At 53.1% G+C, this 21,270-nt stretch overlaps 1 protein-coding gene across 1 annotated transcript in view; it reads left to right on the top strand.

The window, feature by feature from the left end:
* The first annotated feature begins 10,981 nt into the window (after nucleotides 1–10,981).
* Nucleotides 10,982–21,270, top strand: part of MPP3 (MAGUK p55 scaffold protein 3) — a 25,683-nt gene continuing 15,394 nt past the window's right edge. Inside the window, exons 1-8 of the mRNA XM_008149291.3 lie at nucleotides 10,982–11,021; nucleotides 11,258–11,376; nucleotides 11,631–11,708; nucleotides 12,922–13,002; nucleotides 13,227–13,364; nucleotides 16,751–16,832; nucleotides 17,919–18,004; nucleotides 20,115–20,189. Coding sequence (XP_008147513.3) covers nucleotides 10,997–11,021; nucleotides 11,258–11,376; nucleotides 11,631–11,708; nucleotides 12,922–13,002; nucleotides 13,227–13,364; nucleotides 16,751–16,832; nucleotides 17,919–18,004; nucleotides 20,115–20,189 — 684 coding nt within the window. The 5' untranslated portion in view covers nucleotides 10,982–10,996. The remainder of the gene's footprint in view (nucleotides 11,022–11,257; nucleotides 11,377–11,630; nucleotides 11,709–12,921; nucleotides 13,003–13,226; nucleotides 13,365–16,750; nucleotides 16,833–17,918; nucleotides 18,005–20,114; nucleotides 20,190–21,270) is intronic.

Raw genomic sequence — 21,270 nt, 5'->3', positions numbered from 1 at the left:
GTGTGTGTGTGTGTGTGTGTGTGTGTGTGATATTCTGGGGGTGTGGGAGACAGGTTTTAATGTCACTGTGATTGGGGGCACTGCTGGGCAGGACAGAGGTTCGCATCAGTGAAAACCCGGTAAGGATGACCCCAGCCCAGGACCCCACTCCCATTACATGTATAGGCTGCAAAAGGTAACCGGTTTTTGCAGTTTTAAAAACACGGATGAAAATAATATTTATTCTAGCATTTGATAGTCTATCTCTCTTCTTTCATTTCTGCCTTGTCCTGTACAGAATAATTTCTGACCTTCCTGCTTATCTTTTCTTAAAAATATATTTTTATTGATTTCAGAGAGGAAGGGAGAGGGAGAGAGAGAGAGAGACATCAATGATGAGAGAGAATCACTGATCGGCTGCCTCCTGCACATCCCCCTACTGGGGATCGTGCTGGAACCCAAGCATGTGCCCTTGAGCGGAATTGAACCTGGAACCCTTCAGTCCTCAGGCCGAGGCTCAATCCACTGAGCCAAACCAGCTAGTGCCTTCCTGCTTATCTTAAAGCCTAACTTATTTATTATAGGCAGGGACAAGCATCTGACACTGTCACGGTTTCCGGTGTCCCAGGGCCTGTGCGTTGACACTTTGAAATATGTTTTATTTGGTGACAAGTTGTTTTCCTTTTTTCCCTCTGTTACAGCTCAGGCACTGTATGGTGATTTTTAAAAAGTAAGTGTGAGAAGACATATTATTTATGATTGCATTTCCGGAGAGGAAAAGAAGTGTTACCACATTTTAATTTTTATGTAGAAGGGGGTTGGGTCTAATATGCATCATCCTTGCTCCCTTTGTGTGTCTGGTGAGGTCCTTCCCTCCGCAGCCCCACACCTAACCAGGAGCCAGGTTTGAGGACTCCGTTAGAAACAGATGCTCCAGGCCTAAAAGTTTTTTTTTTTTTAATTTCTTTATTGAAAAATGTGACATATTTGTCCTCATCCCCCCAATCCCATCCCACACCCCTCCCCACGGATGCCCCAACCCCCTGTTGAACTTAACCGTTGGATAGGCTCATATGCATGCACACCAGTCCTTTGGTTGATCTCTCCCCCCTCCCCCCAACCTCCCCTATCCTCCCTCTGAGGCCCGATAGTCCGATCGATGCCTCCTTGTTTCTGGTTCTGTTCTTGTTCATCAGTCTATGTTGTTCATCATTTCACCTAGATGAGCGAGATCATGTGTCCCTAGAGATATACTTATAAGAACTGAATGTGAGATGAGCAATAATAGTTATGCTGACAGGCAAATGAATCAGTCTGTAGTGAGTTTCTTTCTGGACTAACAGTTCTTTAGAGACCCAATTTCAATGTCCACCAGTTCCTTATGTGTACATGTCAGCACTGACCCCTCAGCTCTGGATGGTGGACAAATGGTGGTAACGGAGGTCCGACTCCCTCTGGTTTGGTCTCGGCCGGACCCAGGGGCACAGCTTCACCCGGACTTAGGGGCACGTGGCCTCACCCACACCCAGGGGCACGTGGCCTCTCCCAGACCCAGGGGCGCGTGGCCTCACCCGGACCTAGGTGCGCGAGGCCTCACCAGGATCCAGGGACACATGGCCTCACCTGGACCCGGGGGCGCGTGGCCTCACCCGGACCTGAGACCCAGCCTCACCCGGGTCCAGGGACACATGGCCTTACCTGGACCCAGGGGCACGTGGCCTCACCCGGACCTAGGCGCGCGAGGCCTCACCCGGATCCAGGGACACATGGCCTCACCCGGACCCGGGGGCGCGTGGCCTCACCCGGACCTAGGTGCGCGAGGCCTCACCCGGATCCAGGGACACATGGCCTCACCCGGACCCGGGGGCGCGTGGCCTCTCCCAGACCCAGGGGCGCGTGGCCTCACCCGGACCTAGGCGCACGAGGCCTCACCCGGATCCAGGGACACATGGCCTCACCCAGACCCAGGGGCGCGTGGTCTCTCCCAGACCCAGGGGCACGTGGCCTCACCTGGGCCTAGGCGCGCGAGGCCTCACCCGGATACAGGGACACATGGCCTCACCCGGACCTGGGGGCGCGTGGCCTCTCCCAGACCCAGGGGCGCGTGGCCTCACCCGGACCTAGGTGCGCGAGGCCTCACCCAGATACAGGGACACATGGCCTCACCCGGAGCTAGGTGCGCTCGGCCTCACCTGACCAGGCCTAAAAGTATTGCAGGAGCTGGGGAGAAGGGCCTAGAGGGAGGGATTAGTATGGGCCCTGCACCGGGTCCTACCCCATGGGGTGGATGGGGGCGGGGGAGGGAGAGCAATAGGGTGGGCAAGATGTGTCCCCTGGTGGGTTTGGGGATCTGAGAGGAGAGGACACATGTGTCCTGCTTCTTACCCAGAATTCTGGGAGGTGCCCTACCATCAAAGGATATCAGTGGAAAAACTAGTCAAATACTAATAAAGTCAGGAGTTTAGTTACTAGTAATGTGCCAAAGTGAATTTCTTGGTTGTGACAAATGTATCACGATTATGTAAGATGTTAATGTTAGGTGGAGCAGACAGAATGAAGGACATTCAGGGGGGTTCTGTAAGTATAAAATTATTCCACAATGTAAAGTTTATTTTATTTTATTTTATTTTTTTTTAAATTGATTTTTCACAGAGAGAAAGGGAGAGGGATAGAGAGCTAGAAACATCTATGAGAGAGATAAATCGACCAGCTGCCTCCTGCACAGCCCCCACTGGGGATGTGCCCGCAACCAATGTACATGCCCTTGACCGGAATCGAACCTGGGACCTTTCAGTCCACAGACCGACGCTCTATCCACTGAGCCAAACCGGTTTCGGCAAGTTTATTTTTTTATTTTAAAAAATATATTTTTTTAATTGATTTCAGAGAGGGAGAGGGAGAGAGATAGAAACATCAATAATGAGAGAATCATTGATCGCCTGCCTCCTGCACGCCCCCTATTGGGGACTGAGACTGCAACCTGGGCATTTGCCCTTGACCAGAATTGAACCTGGAACCCTTGAGTCTGCAGGCAGGCTGAAGCTCTATCCACTGAGCCAACAAAAACATGAGTGGTTACCTGGCTGAGGTCTGCAAGTAGAAACCCAGAAGGATGAGCTGAGCACGCAAGGTGCTTTTTTTTTTTTTTTATATATATTTTATTGATTTTTTTAACAGAGAGGAAGGGAGAGAGATAGAGTTAGAAACATCGATGAGAGAAACATTGATCAGCTGCCTCCTGCACGCCCCCTACTGGGGTTGTGCCCGCAACCAACGTACGTGCCCTTGACCGGAATCGAACCTGGGACCTTTCAGTCCGCAGGCTGACGCTCTATCCACTGAGCCAAACCGGTTTCGGCACGCAAGGTGCTTTTGACCTGGGGAGCACCTGCTGATTCCAGGAGGAGCCACTCAGGGGATGTTGGAGTCGAGGGCTATCCTTACCTGTATTCAATCTCCTTAGACTAGGACCAAGGGGCTGCACTTGGAAGAAGGGTGAATGCAGTAAACCAGGCCACCGTGGGTGCTCACTCAGCTCTGTCATCAGGTGTCCCAGGAAACTTCAAGCTTTGAACTCGAATTTAAAAAACTGGTCCTGGTCTGGTAATGCCCTCTCTTCCCCTACCCCCAGGTACCTTAAAGATACCAATGAAAATCCTTTCTGGAAGAAGATAGCATCAGCCTATGCCTCAAATATTTGAAAACCATTTTTCCCTCCAAATACAACCCAATCCTATATAATAAAAGGCTAATATGCAAATCGACCAAACGGCAGAATGACTGGTCGCTATGATGTGCACTGGCCACCGGGAGGCAGATGCTCAATGCGGGAGCTGCCCCCTGGTGGTCAGTGCGCTCCCACAGGGGGAGTGCCACTCAGCCAGAAGCTGGGCTCACAGCTGGTGAGTGCAGTGGCGGTGGTGGGAGCCTCTCCCGCCTCTGTGGCAGCGCTAAGGATGTCCAGGGAGTGGGCCTAAGCTGTCAGTCGGACATCCCCCAAGGGCTTCCGGACTGCGAGAGGGCGCAAGCTGGGCTGAGGGACCCCCACTGAGTGCATGAATTTCATGCACCGGGCCTCTAGTATACAATGAAAGAGAACCAGATATAGTCTGAGGAGACAAGACTCATAAGCGAGAATGTACAAGAGAAGCAGACCCGTGGAGACTACAGAGATTGAAAGCAGCAGGAGTCGCCTTAACACAACCATTCTCACTGTGTTCAAGGAGGTAAAAGTCAAGCTTGAAATTGTTGACAGGGAATTGGAAAGTATGAAAAATGAGCCAGCGGTTTTGAAAAAGAACAACATCAAATTCTAGGACTGAAAAATATAATCCTTAGACTTAACAATTCAATAAATGAGTTTCAGGTGAGACACAGTTGAAATGATAATAGTGAGTCAAAGAAATCATCCAGAATGAAGCAGAGAGAAATAAATGGAAGGAAAATAAAGAAGGGAGGGTAAGAGAAATGGGGAATAACATTAGAATGCCCAACATACATTTTATTGGAGACGAAAATGAAAGAAGGTAGAGGATGTGACACAAGCAGTAATCAAATAAGTAATTGCGAGAATGTTCCAAATGTGAAGAAACACACCATGGGCCCTGGCCGGGTTGCGAGGTTGATTAGTGTCTAAGGTTGCGGGTTTGATCTCTGGTCAGGGCACCCAATGAATGCATAAATAAGTGGAACAACAAATGGATGTTTCTCTCTCTCTCTTTCTCTCTCTCTAAAATAAAATTTTTTTAAAAGAAACACACCATGTGTTTTTTAATATGCATATGATTGTAATATTCGGGGTGCTATGCCCAGGGCCTGGGCCTCTCTTGCCTGGGTACAGTGTGGACACTTGCTCTGTGACAAAGGTGGCACAGTTGAGTGTGTGTGTGTGGGGGGGGAGGATGGCTTTTCAGTACGTGTGTTGGAACACGTGGAAAAAATGCGAGATGTGACCCCTGCCTCCCACAAAAATCAATTCGAAGTGGATCCCAGCACTAAATGAAAAAGGCAACATGACAAAGCTTTTTGAAGATAATGTGGCATATGTTCATGGCCTCTGGGGTGGGGAAGGAGTCCTTAAACCAGACACCAAAAGCACAGACCACAGAGGAAAAGACTGATACATTCGACTGTGTTAAAATTAAAAACAGTTCATCAAAAGACGCCATGAAGAGTGAAAAGACATACCCACAGAGTGGGAGGAGAAAAAATCACAGACAACATGAATAAATCGTAAAAAAAAAAAAAAAAAGGCTAATACTGAGGGAAAGAAGCCATGTGTACAAGAGACATCTTGTAAGATTCCATTTAGCTGTCGGGAAGCAAACCAGACGGAACCACGCAATGGTATTGGATGGTGACATGTAGGTGGCAAAACCAGGAAGCAGAAGTGATCACCAGGGGAGTCGGGGCGGCGGTCTCTGTGGGGAGATGTATCTGTGAGGGGCCTCTGGGCTGGCAGCGTTTATTTCTTCACAGGCACGGTGGCTACACGGGTGTTCGTTAATTCGTGAAGTTGTCTTGTTGGTGCACGCTCCTGTGTGTCTAGTATTCTAGTTCATAAATCTAAATAAAATCCTTCGGTTTTTGAGATAGAATAACAAAAACAACAAATAGGAAACGTTACCAGAAATCGACTCCCCTGCGTCCCCCCCCCCCCCCCCCACCCCCCAAAATAGTTACAGTCTCCCTGGTTCTCACTGAGATGTAAATGGACTGAGCTGCCCTTTTTCCGGACCCTCCTGACTCACCCTCTTGAGGTGTGTCTGGGAGCGAGCCCATTTCTCACCTTGGAATTACTCCCTGCTCCCTCCGCGCCTGGGCTGAATGCCAGACCTACAGATGCAGACCTGTAGCCTGAAGCAGATTCCTTCTGTCACCTCTTGGGGAGATCATGACGTTCTATCTTTTCCAGAGCCTGCCTCCTACACGCTCCCCTCCCTGTAGAGATGGACTCCAAGTCCTTCATTCGTCTGGCGTTGAGTTCATCTTCCTGTTCCATCGGTGGCTGCCCTGGCCTGCCTGGGTGAGGGGACCCCTGCCTAGGCTTCTAGCCATCTTGGCCAACTCTGCCCTGAGTCACTTCCTCTGCCTTGGGGTGAAGCTTTCTCCCCAGAACCCCAGTTCCAAACCCTCATTCACCCAAACATCTCTCTCTGTGTGTGCTTACTTTTCATTCTAACCTCCCTGCCCAAATGTCCCCTGGCTAAGGACACGTACACATGAGCATTACAATAAATAATGACAAATCATCTTCCAGCAAGTTTAATACCAATTATCACTCTTTCCACCTGTGGAAACTGGCTTATTGCTTTACATCCCTGATGGCACTCATCATTTCTATTTCTATTTTTAGTCAATACTTTTGAGTTTCTAGGTATACCATGTATCACCCGAGCCGCCGCCTTCTAGTATTTATGCCTGTTATTTGTTTTTCTCGTCTGTTCATATTGGCCAACACGCCCGGAGCCATGTTAAATGACGCTGGCGATGGTAGGCACCTGGAGGTTTAATTATTGTATTCATACACATTTAGGCTTGAAATGTCTTCTTGATCAACTGATCCTTCATCATTATGGAATATCCCCCCTTATCCCTGGAAATATTTCTTGTGGGTTATTTTTTTCCCCCTCCAGTTTCTTTAATAGATACATGACCATTCAGGTTATCTATTTCTTCTTGAATAGCTTTGATAATTCTTGTTTTGTGGATCTGACCAAAAAAAAAAAAAAAGTATAATTTTGATTCATTCACACTGGACGGCTATCGTTGTGTTGGCTGTTGTAATTTTTTTTTTTAATTTGAAAATCTAAGGGAAAAGTGGTCAGTGCCCCTGACTAGTCAGGTATTGCATGTTGTAAAAATTCCTGTGGCACACTGGTTGAAAATCGCTGTTCTAGAAGAGTTAAAGATATCTGTTCTTTAAATGTTTGGTAGAATTCTCCTGCAGAACTACCTGATGTTTTTTGAGGGAGCAATTCTTTGACAACTCTATTGAAATTGGCCTGTTAATATTTCTGTCTCTTCTGGAGTCCTTTTGCTAATTTGTGTGAAGAATAAACCGGGTCTCTGGAACAGCCACATCAAGGTCTGTGAGTGTAGGGACAGCATCAAGATCGCAACCCCCCAGGAATCCTACACTATGTATTTTTCATGTCTGCCTTCTATCATGCAGTATACTAGTAACACACCTGTCATTCGACCATGTTGTAACATGGTAGAAATAATCTTTAAATAGTAGTTTGGTTTTTTTCCTCCCCCCCATTGATGAGTGAATATACATATCAGTGTACAGATATACTACAATTTATTTATCCACTCACTTGTTGATGGACATCTGAATTGTTTTCTGGTTTTGGCTATCCTATATAATCAAAGGCTAATATGCAAATTGTCCCTTCAGGAGTTCAACCAACTGGGAGTTTGACCGCTCACTATGACGTGCGCTGACCACCAGGGGGCGGCACGGAACAGAGGAAGGCCCCTGCTGACAGCTGGAAGGCCCCAATCAGCCCTGATCGCTGGCCAGGCCTAGGGACCCTACCCGTGCATGAATTTCATGCACTGGGCCTCTAGTTATGAATAAAGATGCATTGATATTCTTGTATAGGTATTGTGGACAGATGGTTTTATTTCTCTTGGATAACTACCTAGGAGTGGATTTGTTGGATCATAGGGTAGATGTATGGTGATACCTGCTTATGGTTTTAATGTGCAATTTCCTAATGACAAATTATATTGGGTAAGCATTTTCTCATATGCTTATTGGCTATTTATACATCATCTTTTGTGAGGTGTGTTCACATCTTTTGCCCATTATTTTGGTTATTATTATTATTGAGTTACAGGAGTTCTTTACTGAGTTGCAAAGTCCTTTGTCAGATATATCTGTTATGAATATTTCCTCTCAGTCTGTGGCTCACTTATTTATTTTCTTGATAGTGTTTTTTTGATAAACAAAAGTTTTAAATTTTGACGAAGTTCATTTCTCAACTTTTTTAGGGTCTGTTTTTTTATGTCCTTTCTAAGACATCTCTGACTACTGAAAAATTGAGAAAATAATCATCTATGTTTTTCTGGAAGGTTTACCCATTTAGTTTATGTTTAGACCTTCTTAAATGGAATTTTGTATATGGTATGAAACAGGGCTCCCACCCCCAACACCAAACACACCTGAATGTCTAGCTGTCCCAGCATCATTTGCTGCTGCTCTTGTCAAAAATCATTTGACCCTATAGCAGGTGGCTTTTTTTTTTTTTGATATTTCTTTAGAGAGGAAGAGAGAGGGAGAGAGAGATAGAAAACATCAATGATGAGAGAGAATCATTGATTGGCTGCCTCTTGCACGCCCCCTACTTGGGATCGAGCCCACAACCCAGGCATGTGCCCTTGGCTGGAATCAAACCTGGGACCTTTCAGTCCACAGGCTGATACTCTGTCCACTGAGCCAAACCAGCTAGGGTTATCAGGTGGCTCTTGACATCTAACACTAAGCACCACAGGTAAACCTGTCTCCTATAGGCTTCCTTTATCCAAAGTGAAGTCCTAAGACAGGGAACATCACATCCCCTGGGAGCTAGTTAGACATGCAGACTCTGGCAGGGCTCCGGCCCTACACAACCTCTGACTATAGGCGCCTTATATTCGGGGAAACCCTGGTGTAGATGTCTGAGGGCGGAGGGAAAATGTCTTCATGACCTACCTACTCTGCCACTGACAACACTGACCACCGACCCAAGCACTGCAGGCTCCTGGGGGGGTGGGGGTGGGGAATGGGGACCCGTTTCCTCTCCTCTTTCTTTGCTGCTGGGGGAGGGGGCGGGTTCTCACCCACTCCTTACCCTCTGATACCCCCAACCACCTGCTCACTCCCTGGGCAGCTCCTGCCCTCTCCTCCACCCCCAGCCGTCCACCCCTGGGCCTCAGGTTCCTGTTACAGAGCAGAGATAAGGATGGTTAGCGTGATGCGAGGGGCTGAGGAGTGCCGGGCCGGAGGGACAGCACCATGAAAGTCCGTGATCGCCAAGGCCGCTCTGAGCCTGTCCTCACGCGAAGCGCCTGCACACAAGCCTCCCCTTTCCCCGCGCCCCTTCCGCCCGCTCCCGAGCAGGACTGAGCCTTGCGGGTCTCCCAGCCCAACTTCTCCCCCAGGACTTCTCCGCGCCCCGGGCCGCGCGCGCCGATCCGGCTCTCCCAGCGCGTGGCATTGTTACCGGGTTGTCCTCGCGTCCGCCCCGCCCCCGCCCCCGCCCCTGCCCCGCCTGGGAGTCCCTCAAATCCAGGACCTCCGTCTCGGTTGTCTTTGAGCCCCAGCCCCTGGCACAGTGCCTGGCACTCGGAGGGTGCTCCATAAATGTTTGCAAAATCGAATGATGCGTTCAGCAAGCGTCCACCCCGCAATACGCTGGGTGTGTGTGTGGGCGGTGGGGGGCAGAGGAACGGCTGGCTGTGTGCCCGGGTTGTGGGGGGGGGGGGCACAGGCGGGGGGAGGGGGGACCTCGGCAGAGGGCCCCTCGGGGCTCGGGTGGGAGGACAGTGGGGAGGGGTTAGGACGCAGGAGGCGAAGCTTGGGCCAGCAGAGGGCTGGCAGCGGCGGACGCGGCGCAGCCTCGCTCCTCCCCCGCCTCCTCCTCGGCGGCCTCTCCTCCTTCCTCCTTCCTCCTCCTCCTCCTCCTCCTCCTCCTCCTCCCCGCGCCTCGCCTTCTCTGGCTCCGCCACCCCGCCGCGCGCGGTCCTGGCAGGGAGGGGCCGGGAAGGCGGAGCCAGCGGCGGCCCAGGCTCCCGGCCCCCGCGTGGCTCCGGGGCTGGAGCGGAGACTCGGCGCCCAGGTAAGAACCCGCGCCGGGAGCAGACGGGGGACCGGGGGCCGCGGCGGGAGGGGCCGGGCGGGGGCGCGGAGGGTGGGCCGAGACCCGCCCCAGTGCCCACCGCAGCCTCGCGGCCCGCAGAGCCCCCAGCTCGGGGTAGGGGGAGCGCAGTCCCCGCCCCACGGCTCCCGGGCCCCCCTCCCGCACTCCCCCATCCCCCTGGCGCCCCGCTCCTTCCCAGCCGCCGGGCATCCTGCCAGGCCGCCCCCCAGGGCCCCCCAGGTTTCGCCTCTCCTTCGCTCAGCCTCGCTCCTTGTTTGTCCCGCAGGTTCCCTCTGAAGGCGAGCTGGAGTCTGAGCCTGCCCGCCTCGGGGAGAGGGGGGGTGCTCGGCTAGAAGGAGCCAGAGGGCAAGTCCGGCGTAGGGGGCGGGGGGTTGGGGGGGCGCTGTGGCTGGAGGGCCGGGTCCCATTCTTAGGCATCTTAGTGTCACCCGTGCAGTCGCAGCGGGGCTGCCCCGTGTTTCCGGAATGAATGAATCATTCCTCTCCTAGCCCCCTTCTGAAGGAGGACTTTTTGAGGTCCACGTGCTGCAGAGCAGTTGGGGGGCCTTCTGAGGCAGGACCCCCCTGCGCTCTCCTTTCTCCTCCTCCGTGCGCTCTGTTCTCGGGGGAGGCTTCCTTCCGGTTGGGGCTTGGGGGGATGGAGGGAAAGGAGGGAGCTTGTAGGCCCAGCCAGATACTTGTTGAAGGTGTGACAGGCCAGGGACCGGAGTGAGCCTCATAGAAGGTCACAGGAGAAGGGGGTGCGGTGGAGGAGAGCACCCACAGTCAGCCAGGGCCACGCATGGATGCCGACCCGCGAGTTACTGAATTCCTCTCAGCCTCTGTTTTCCCATCCGTAAAATAATAATATTAGTAGTCATTCCTCGGCGCCTTGTGCAGATGAAGAAAAATGTCACAGGAAACCCCCCCAGCACAGGGCTTGGCACGTTGCAGGCACTCGGCAAGTCTCAGTGCTCTCCCCGTTCTGCAGACAGTGAGCAGAGAGTTATGTGTTCCCGTCCCCTCTGTCCCCATATTGGCCGCGGACAGACGCAGGAGATGTGTCATCGCTGTTTGTTGAATGAATATGCTTCATGGAGCTTCTCCCCTTCCCCTCCCCCTCTTTCCTGCAGGATCCAGGCAGCGCTGGGGGTCTGACCAGCACAGACATGCCGGTGCTGTCGGAGGACTCCGGTGAGTGCGGCCCCAGGGCTTGGTCTCCGTGCCCTGAAGGGAAGCAGCTGCCCAGCCGCCGGGCTGGAGAGAAAGCAGGTTGCGGTCAGCGCCGGCTCTCGGGAATGTGAGCCTGTGGAGGGAATGCTCACAGGACAGCGCTGTGTTGTTTGGGGGTCCACTGGGGGTTTCCCTTGGGCGTCTCCACGGAGGTACCCTTGTGTCGGCTGTACTGTGTTTTCCTACACTCTCGGCAGGCTTGCATGAGACCCTGGCGCTGCTGACCTCTCAACTCAGACCGGACTCCAACCACAAGGAAGAGATGGGCTTCCTGAAGGATGTGTTCAGTGAAAAAAGCCTCAGTTACTTAATGAAGGTACAGCCCCATTTCATCCTGCCTTGTGAGGGCTTCTCGAGGGCTTCCTAGCTGGCTGAGGCCCCTGGAGGTCACCCTAGCCACCCCCCTGCCCCAGGAAGGCCTTCAGGGGCCCACTTGCCGGGCTTTCTCTTCCGCTGCCCTGTGGATGACCCAGTTTGCAGCCCTGCAGCCGTGGGCGGGCTGAGTGGTGTCCAGGGTAAACCTAGGCAGCTGGCTTGGGAGGCCCCAGCCGGAAATCGCTGTCTTTGCAGATTCACGAGAAGCTTCGCTATTACGAGAGGCAAAGTCCAACCCCTGTTCTGCACAGCGCCGTGGCCCTCGCCGAGGATGTAAGCCCCAAGCTTTTCCTTCTGGTGTCAGCCTTCTCCCCACCCGTAGTGCTCTGTCATCTTGCCTCATCACCATTGCTTAGCCAGGCGACTTGGGACTTGGGAGCCCCAAGGTGAAGAGTGTCTCTCCTCCTCCTCCTCCTCCTCCTCCTCCTCCTCCTCCTCCTCCTCCTCCTCCTCCTCCTCCTCCTCTTCCTCCTCCCTGGGCCTCCTAACAGGCCGGGAGGAACTCGTGAGCCTTGGACTGGGCTTGGGAGCGTGGTGACATGACGACGCCCACTTACTGTGTGTTCCCGAGAAAGTCTGCTTCCCCAGCTGTGAAATGAGAGCATTTGGATCAGATCTGCAGTTCCCAAGCTGTTGAGGACTGGCAATAGGAACGGGTCAAACCGGACGCGTGTCTGGAGAGGCCCAGTGTGAAGTCCTGGGGGCAAGGGACTTGCAGCCCATCCCGCCTCCTGGCTCAGGCTCCTGGTTTAAAGGAATGCTTCCTAATTTCCTGCGGGCCTGTCCTCTGTGTTGCATGATTTGGGGAAAGCTGTCCCTGTTGATGGATAAGCTCACCTCGCCCCAGGAGGTGGCCTGCTGAGGGGAGGGCGCAGCCTGTGGGCGCACTTCCCTCTCCTTTCTGCTCCGCGGGATGCGGCGATGAGGAGCACGTGAGGTTGCTAGGCTCCCAGGCACAGCACTGCCTTCACTACTAGCTCTGCAACCTTACACAAGTCACTCAGCCTCTCTGAGCCCCAATTTCCTCATTTATAAAAGAAGGTAGTGATGAGGGCACAGATAATGGAGCCAGGTAAGCCCAGGTTCAAGTCCTGGCTGTGCCACTTCCGAGCTTTCTGACCTTGGGCAAGATAGCTAATCTTTCATTTAATTCTCATCTGTAAAATGACAAAACAGTAGTGCCGGCTACCTCTAGTTCATCGTGAGCGCTAGGTGAGAAGGTCCACGCAGAGCCAGTGACACCCGGGAAGGACTTCCTAAGTCAGTGTCCGTTAGGTGTGCCCTGTGGAGCTGCTCAGGCTCTTCTGATCCCCGGTGTGAGTTCCCGGGGCGCATCCGTCCTGGGTGGCTGAGGGTCCATGTGCCCTGGGTGCTGTAGCCGTGGCTGGGAGGGCTCCTGGGTCTGGGTCCAGGGAGCCGGGTTTTCCCTGGGGACTCCCAGCAGGCGTGAAGCACCCACAGCCACCGTCTCATTGCCCTGTTACAGGTGATGGAGGAGCTGCAGGCCACCTCCGTGCACAGCGACGAGAGGGAGCTGCTCCGGCTGCTGTCCACCCCCCACCTCAGGGTAGTCATGTTGCGGTCCCTGCCCACCCACACAGCCTGGGTCTCCTGAGCACTCAGTCGTGAAACTGAGGAAGGGGGCTCCTCCGTGAGCCATCCTAAGTACCCGTGTCTGGGGTGGTTGCCTGGCATGAAATCGAGATCCCCAGACCACTGCCCAGCCAGGGCCCTCCGCCTGACCCCGGTGAGCTCTGGGCCAGCCTTTCACTCCTCTTGCTTTCCTGACAGGCCATGCTCATGGTGCACGATACGGTTGCTCAGAAGAATTTCGACCCTGTTCTCCCCCCTCTGCCTGACAATATTGATGAGGACTTTGATGAAGAATCAGTGAAGATTGTCCGCCTGGTAAAGAACAAGGAACCCCTGGTAGGTGGCACCCCACCCCCACCCCCACCCCCTTTCCCTGTTCCATCCAGAAACCTGGGAAGGGACCCTCCTGGAGTCTTTGGAGGGAGTGACAGGAGCTTTGTCAGGCCTGTCCCTGGTCCCTGTCCCACTTTTGTGCGCAGGGTCCCCCTTTCCCTGGGTAGATACAGCCTCCCTCCGCCGCGGCCGCGCTTTGTGCAGTAAATAACCTGCACGACTGGACGGGGCAGCTCTGATCATCATGCTCTGAACTGGCAAACCACGGTCCAAGGGCCAAAGCCAGCCCACTGCCAGAGTTTGTAAATAAAGTTTTATTGGCACACGGCCATCCTGTTCCTTTCCATATTGTCTATAGCTGCCTTTACATCGCAACGGCGGAGTTAAGTGGTTTCACCGGAGGCTATGCGGCCCCCGTAGCCTAAAATACGTACACTTGGCTCTTTACAAAACGTTTGCCAGGCCCTGGATCCCGAGGAAGCCCAGGGCAGCAGCCATTCTTCTCCCCGGCAGACAGATGGTTATCATGCTGGTCCTGGTTCAGCATTGATTTACCGAGCAAAGGGACAGGGTTGTTTATGAGATGGAGGGAAGTAGGGGAAGTCCAGAGAATTGAGTGCTTGCCCCGAAGAACGCCGCAGCTGGCACTCTCGATCGTCAGCTTTCACCAGATGACCTCAGAGGACCCCCTTCTGCGGACAGAGCGGGCTCTCTCCCCTGCCCCTGTTTCCTTCCTTTCCAAACGGCAGTCATCCATCGGCTGGGCAGACACATCGTGCACCCTTCTGTGTGCCGGGCGCCCTGTGGGGTGCAGGCAGTTCAGGGATGATTCAGACCTCGTCCTTGCCCTCTGGGAGTTCACAGGAGGTGGTGACTGGGGGTTTCCTGGAAGGGGTGATGCCTGTGCTGAATTCCAAAAAATATGAACAGGGATTTTTCTAGAAGGAAAAGGGAGAAGGGCAATTTCACAAAGTAGACTACAAAGCCATGGGAAGGTAAATGGCATGGAATATTCAGGCAATCGGACCTGCCTGGTATGGGCATAGAATGCCAAGGTTTTTTTTGGTTTTGTTTTTTAAATGTTTTTATTGACTTTTAGAGAGAGAGAGGGAGGGATAGAGAGATAGAAACATCAGTGATGAAATAGAATCATCAATCGGCTGCCTCCTGCAGTCCCCCCACTGGGGATGGGGATTCGAGCCCGCAACCCGGGCATGTGCCCTGACCGGGAATCGAACCCGCGACCTCTTGGTTCCTGGGTGGATGCTCAGCCACTGAGCTATACCAGCCGGGCTGAATGCCAGGTTTGAGGTAGGGAGCGACAGGGGTGAGGCCAGATCAGTGGCAGATCATAAAAGAACCTGCTTGTCCACGCACAGTTGCTTAGCTTGACCTCGAAGGCAGGGGGAGCCATGGAAAGGTTTTAAGCGAGAAATAGCATGGCCGGATTTGCAGTGTAGAAAGCTCACACTGGCTACCCAGTAGAAAGTAATCTGGAGAGTGAGGCCCGACGCAGAAAGCCAATTTGCAGGTGGGGGCCAGATACAGGAGGTTCAGAAACGGGGCTTGACCTAGACCCGTGGGAATAGGGAAGAGAAATCCAAGAAATATTTCAGAAACAAAATTATTGTCACTTTGTGACTGCCACGGTTTGGGCAGGCGTCTGTGGAGGCACCTGGAATAATGCCCAGGGGTCCTGCTTGGACGACTGTGTGGGTGTTGGGGCCATAATTCTGGGGAGCAAATAAGAAGGAGCTTAGGCCCCACTGAGTTCAAGAGGCCTGTGTGACTCGAAAGTGGGGATGTCCAGGAGGTGGAAGGATGATGTGTCCAGAGATACAAACGTGGCATCCCCAGCATCCAGGAGGGCTTAACGTCACACCTGAGAGGTGGAGACCTCCGGGTAAAGAGTTTACAAAGTGAGACATGAAGGGGGCCAGGGCCAGGTCCTAGCCCTGTAGTCAGCATTTCAAAGGCAGATAGAGGAGGACTCGGCCAAGGAGATGGTTTGTCACTGAGAAGCACTGGGGGAGAGGTGTCCCCAGGGCCCAGAGGGAGGGTGAGCACCAGAGTCAGGCAGGAGGCTGATCCGAGGAGAGCAGACTGCGGGCTGCAGCTGGCGGGCCATCAGGTGCTTTCGCTGTTGCATCTGAGGTTGCAGGGCTGTGACGCTGAGGGCAGGAAGCAGAGAGAGCAGATGCACCCTGTTTCTTTAAGAAGCTTGTTGGAGAGGAGTGGAGACTGGCTTCTGCTGGATGGGGCTGCAGGCCTTTTGTGATGGGAGAGACATGATAATATTTTTAGGTCCAGGAGAGAAGGGGCACTGGGGATGTAGGAGAGAGAGGGAGGGCAGCGGGACCGGCTGAGACAGCAGGAGCCCCTCCGCTAAGATGGGGGAAGGAGGAAAGAGCGGACACACGATGGGAAGCATGAAGGTCTAGGGGGCAGGAAGCCACAGGGTTCTCAGCTAATGGCCTCTCTTTCCAGCAACATTTACCTCACGTACCTCCAATAGATGGCACAAACGAAGTTAATAACAAGTGTACCCAGGTGTTTGCCGTTACAGCCAATGGTAAATGGCTAGCATGTATTGAGCACTTACCGTGTGCTAAGTGCCTTGCATGTTTTGCCTAACGTAATCCTTGCACAACCCCGTGAGTTAAATGTTACCCCCCACCCCAGAGGGAACAGAATCAGAGAGGATAGGGGGCTTTCTTGCTGAGGCCGCTGCTTTTAGTAAATGCCAGCGTGGATTCAGACCCAGGGCTGCCCAACTCCGACACTTAGCTCTTGACCTGACTGCCACCCTGCCGTGCCACTCACTGTCCAGCCTGTGTGATGCACGAAATGGAGGGCCTGTTAGACCTTTCTCCTCCTAGATAACCTCTCCTCTGTGCTTCACGGACCAAGTTTTGGTCCCGAAGCCCTGGTTGGGGCATAATTGATTCCCTTCGCCAACAGAAGGCCCTGTGATTGGTTAGAGGCAGGGAGGAGAATTTGCTGGCACATCCTCTCCTCGTTATTAAATGTCTTTGCAAGAGGCAGTGGCTGGGATATGACAGGGAAAGCTCTGGATTCAGCATCACAGAAAGCTTTCCTCCTCCTCAGCTGGGTGACCTTGAGGAGGCTTCCCTTCTCTGAGCCCCAGTTCCTCAAGTCCAAAATGAGATCGGCATTGTGTTACCGTGCTTTGCTTACACGGTAACGTGCTGTGCTGCACTAATGAGAGATGTCAGTGTTATTGCATCCTCAGCATCGGAAAGGTCCCCTCTCACCTGCTGTCTGAGATGACAGAGGGAGGGATGGGGAGGCTCTGCGGGGTCCAGAGTGTTGGAACCTGAGGTTTGTGGGTGCTTCTGAGGAGCCTGCCTGCCCTGTCTCTGATGCAGGGCGCCACCATCCGACGGGATGAGCACTCGGGGGCTGTCGTGGTGGCCAGGATCATGCGAGGGGGCGCAGCCGACCGGAGTGGTGAGTGGCCTCAATGCCCACCTGGCCAAGGTGGTGGCCTTTATCCCCCGGCCTTCCCCCTTTGGCCACGGGTCTCGTTTCCCCCTCCTCTGTGGTCACCTGTTTGGGGTGCACTGAGGGTGGGGGAGTGGGGCTGGAATTCTCTTTCACCAGCCTGGTAGAAAGTGGAATTGTTTGAAAATCTCTCAGACATGGAGAGATTGGGGAGGGATCAGGACTCATGCACGCAGCATGGGCTTGGTGGGTAATTCCTAACCGGGGGGCAGGGACACCCTTCCCCACCGCCGAGTTGCACTATTACGGAAAGGGGAGTGTTCATGTCCCAGATTTGTTTGGGTAGAAAAGAAGTTGCAAATCACTGTGTGAGGAGGAACTCCTGAGTCGGAGGCAAACCTCCTAGTGTGGGGAGCATTATCCCCAAATCTGGGGATCATTGTGTGGAGACTCCTAGACTAGAGCTTCTCAAACATGAGCAAGCACATGACCCCCCCACTCCCACTGGCCCCAGCATCTTGTTAAAAGGCGACTCTGATTCAGCAGGTCGTAGGTGGGCTCAGATTCTGCACCCTTAACCGCCTCCTGGGTGGTGCTAGCCCTGCTGGGCCAGTGTCCGAATTCAGTAGGAAATAGGGCCCAGGACCCAGAGACGCTTGTCATGGACGCGGAGGCCAGCAGGCAGGTGTGTTTAACACTCCTGATGACATCGTCCCGGTGCTTTTATGTTTTCTTGTTAAGATTTGAGAGGGACATTCTTGGAGTGTGTCTGTAACCCCAGGAAGGTGAAGAGTTAATGCAATTTTTAAAGAAGCAGAGGTTACAGCGGAAAGAACACAGTCTTTCTACATCACAATGACTGTGTTCGAACACGGGCTCCATTACTCAGCAGTGTGGCCTTAGGCAAGCTGCGTACTTTTTCTGGATCTCAGCTGCCAACTTGTAAACTGGAGGTTCCACCGGGTGGTGGTGAGGCTGTGATGCCGAGTGAGGGGCCCAGCACGCAGGAGCGGCTCCGTTTATCCGGGTCCCAGCCGTGCCCAGAGCTTCGAGCCCCTTTCCTGTGCTAACGGTCGCTCCGGTGTCTCCTAGGCCTGGTCCACGTTGGGGACGAGCTCCGGGAAGTGAACGGGATCACAGTCCTGCACAAGCGGCCCGACGAGATCAGCCAGATCCTGGTCTGTGCGGCACGTGTGCTGGGGGTTTGGTGGTGCTTCGGGGACCCACGCCGGGTGCTTCCAGAGCCAGGGTGGATCTGGCTCGGCCTCCCTGTTTTCATGGGAGGGCCGCAGGCCAAGTGGCCTTACAGTGTGCCCGGGGTGCGGGGTCGGGGACAGGAGGAGTTGAACTTCTAGTCCACCTGCCTCTCGCAGACCCTCTCTCTTCAGTCATTCCCCTGACCTCTAGCTCCCTTTCCTGGGGACCCTTCTGGGAGACCCGGACTAAGAGGTTGAAGCACAGGGAGGACCCAGGCAAGGGATTTGGGATCAGACAGTCCTGGGTTTGAATCCTGCCTCCGCCACTTTCTGGTGGCGCAGCCTTGGGCAAGTCATCGAATTATTCTGAGTTTCGATTTCCTGTCCTGGAAAGCAAGGACAGGGGTGGTTTCTCATCCCATGTGTGGTGATCATTAGGATGTAAACATCTGGAAAAGGATACAGCATTTCACATCTGTGCTGGGATGTAAACAGCCTCCAGAGTCCATTCTGGGAGTTCAACTCAAAACTGAAATTGTAAAGAGCCCCAGTCACAGTTCTGTCCTCTGTATCCTCAGCATCCTCCCCTCACATGACACTCCTTGCTAACTTTTTAAAAAAATAATTGATGTTTTTTTAAAATATATTTTTATTGATTTCAGGAAGGCAGGGAGAGGGAAAGAGAGATAGAAACATCAATGATGAGAGAGAATCATTGATCGGCTGCCTCCTGCACACCCCACACTGGAGACTGAGCCTGCAACCCAAGCATGGGCCCTGACCGGGAATTGAACCCTGACCTCCTGGTTCATAGGTTGACGCTCAACCACTGTGTCAGCCCGGGTGGGCAGCTAACTTCTTATGGTTTGGGGGCAGAAGCAGGATGAGATGTGAAGAGAGAAGGCTGGCTCTTTAAGGCTGCCCGGCTGCAGGCAGCCCCTTCAAGTCTTCCTGTCTCACTGCCCTTTCCCTGGTTCTGGGCACCGACCTTCTTTGTGTTCCAGGGCAATGCAGGGCCAGGGAGACCAGTGGGAGGTGCTCTCATGGGCTGACAGCTTCTTCCTCAGAGGCCCCCCACGTGGGGGTGCAAGGTCTCTGTCAGGCAGAGGGAAGAGGAACCCCTGGGAAGACAGGAGTGGCCTGGGATTGGAGACCCCACTGAGGGAGATGGAAGCAAAGAGAAAGTACTGATTGGGAACCAGCCCCAAATCAGGCAGGAAAGAGGAAAAGGAAACTGGGCCAGGTTATTAAAAATAACCCAAGAGGAAGGAGAGAGGGCAGCCCTGTGGGGCACGAGAGGTCAGGAGGGATGCAGAGCTGGATTCAGTGTATGCATTGTCCTCGGGGTCTCATTTAAAATCTTATGTCCCGCCCTAACTGGTTTGGCTCAGTGGATAGAGCGTCGTCAGCCTGCGGACTGAAGGGTCCCAGGTTCGACTCCAGTCAAGGGCATGTACCTTGGTTTCGGGTACATCCCCAGTAGGGGGTGTACAAGAGGCTGCTGATCGATGTTTCTCTCTCATCATGTTTTTCTCTCATCGATGTTTCTTTCTTTTATTTTATTTTATATTTTATTGATTTTTTACAGAGAGGAAGAGAGAGAGATAGAGAGTTAGAAACATCGATGAGAGAGAAACACCGATCAGCTGCCTCCTGCACACCTCCTGCTGGGGATGTGCCTGCAACCAAGGTACATGCCCTTGACCGGAATCGAACCTGAGACCTTTCAGTTCACAGGCCGACGCTCTATCCACTGAGCCAAACCGGTTAGGGCACTCATCGATGTTTCTAACTCTCTATCCCACTCCCTTCCTCTCTGTAAAAAATAAAAATTTTATATATATATATATATATATATATATATATATATATATATATATATAATCTTATGTCCCTTTGACTGAAATGCAGGTATTGGCTTTGGGTTTTGCTTTGTTAATTCAACCGGTGCCCCCATGGAAAGGTAGGTCCCAGGGGAGGCAGTGAGTCTGACTTTCCTCCCAACGTGGGTTTTCAGACCTGGGAAGTGAGATGTGAACTCCTGGAGGGCTAGACCTGGGGGATGATGAGCCTGCGCTCTCTCTCCTTTCAGGCTCAGTCCCAGGGATCCATCACCCTGAAAATCATCCCAGCCACCCAGGAGGAGGACCGTTTAAAGGAGAGCAAGGTATGGGGGGAGCTGGAGGTACGGGGAGGGCTCAGCCCAGCCTTTGAAATGGCCATCTGGGAGGAGATGGTACATCTGGTCCTCGGAACATGTGCTCCGTAGATTGCGATCCTGTCACAAAGTGATTCATTTATTTGTACCCTGCCTCTTGGTGGACCAGATTCGACCTAGCTTACTAATACATTTTAATTGAAATAGAAAATTGGGGCCCTAAGGAGGAGGAGGAGGTACCGAATGTGCTGGCGTTGGGACCAATTAAGTAGCTGCCATTGATTTCGTTGTGTAGCCTAGCTTTGTGGGGCAGCTCCTCTGTGCCGGGTGCCCTGCCAGATGCTGGCGACAGGGTTGATGAGGAGCTTTGAGGCTTCCTAGTTCAGGGGGAGGCCGGGGAGCAAGTCTTTTATTGCCACGTGACAAGTGCCACGGAAAGATTCTCTACGGGGTTACAGGTGCCATGGCAGGTGTTGCCCGGGAGGCACGAGGGAGTGAGCCTTGAAGAGGGTGAGATGAGCGGGTCCCTGGTGAGAAGAGGTGGAGGGAAGTTCAGGCAGAGGGGTCTGCATTTACGGAAGCTCCCAGTAATGGAGAGGAGTATATACGGGGGTGGGGTCTGGGAGTGGGGGAGGTGGGTTAGGGCTGTCTTCTGAATTATTGTTTTGTGGTTTTTAAAAAATATTTTTATTGATTTCAGAGAGGAAGGGAGAGGGAGAGAGATAGAAACATCAATGTTGAGAGAGAATCATTGATCGGCTGCCTCCTGCACACACCCCCTACTGGGGATTGAGCCCGAAACCCAGGCATGTGCCCTGACCGGGAATCGAACCATGACCTCCTGGTTCACAGGTTGGCGCTCAACCGTCTGAACCATACCGGTGGGCTGTGTTTTTTTAAGGGGAGTGATGCAACCATGTTTGTGTTTTAGAAAGCTCCCCGAGGTAGGCACGTGGAGCAGGTGGAGATTGGAGGCAGGGAAACCTGGTTGGAGGCTGTTGTCAAAGCCCAGCTGAGCCGTGGCTGAGACCTGAGCTTAGGGTGGGGGCAGAGAGGACAGATGAGGGCATTATTTTATTTCAAAAACATT

Source organism: Eptesicus fuscus, chromosome 20, assembly GCF_027574615.1.
Source record: "Eptesicus fuscus isolate TK198812 chromosome 20, DD_ASM_mEF_20220401, whole genome shotgun sequence".
NCBI lineage: Eukaryota > Metazoa > Chordata > Mammalia > Chiroptera > Vespertilionidae > Eptesicus > Eptesicus fuscus.
This window is presented reverse-complemented; position numbering and strand designations above follow the sequence as displayed.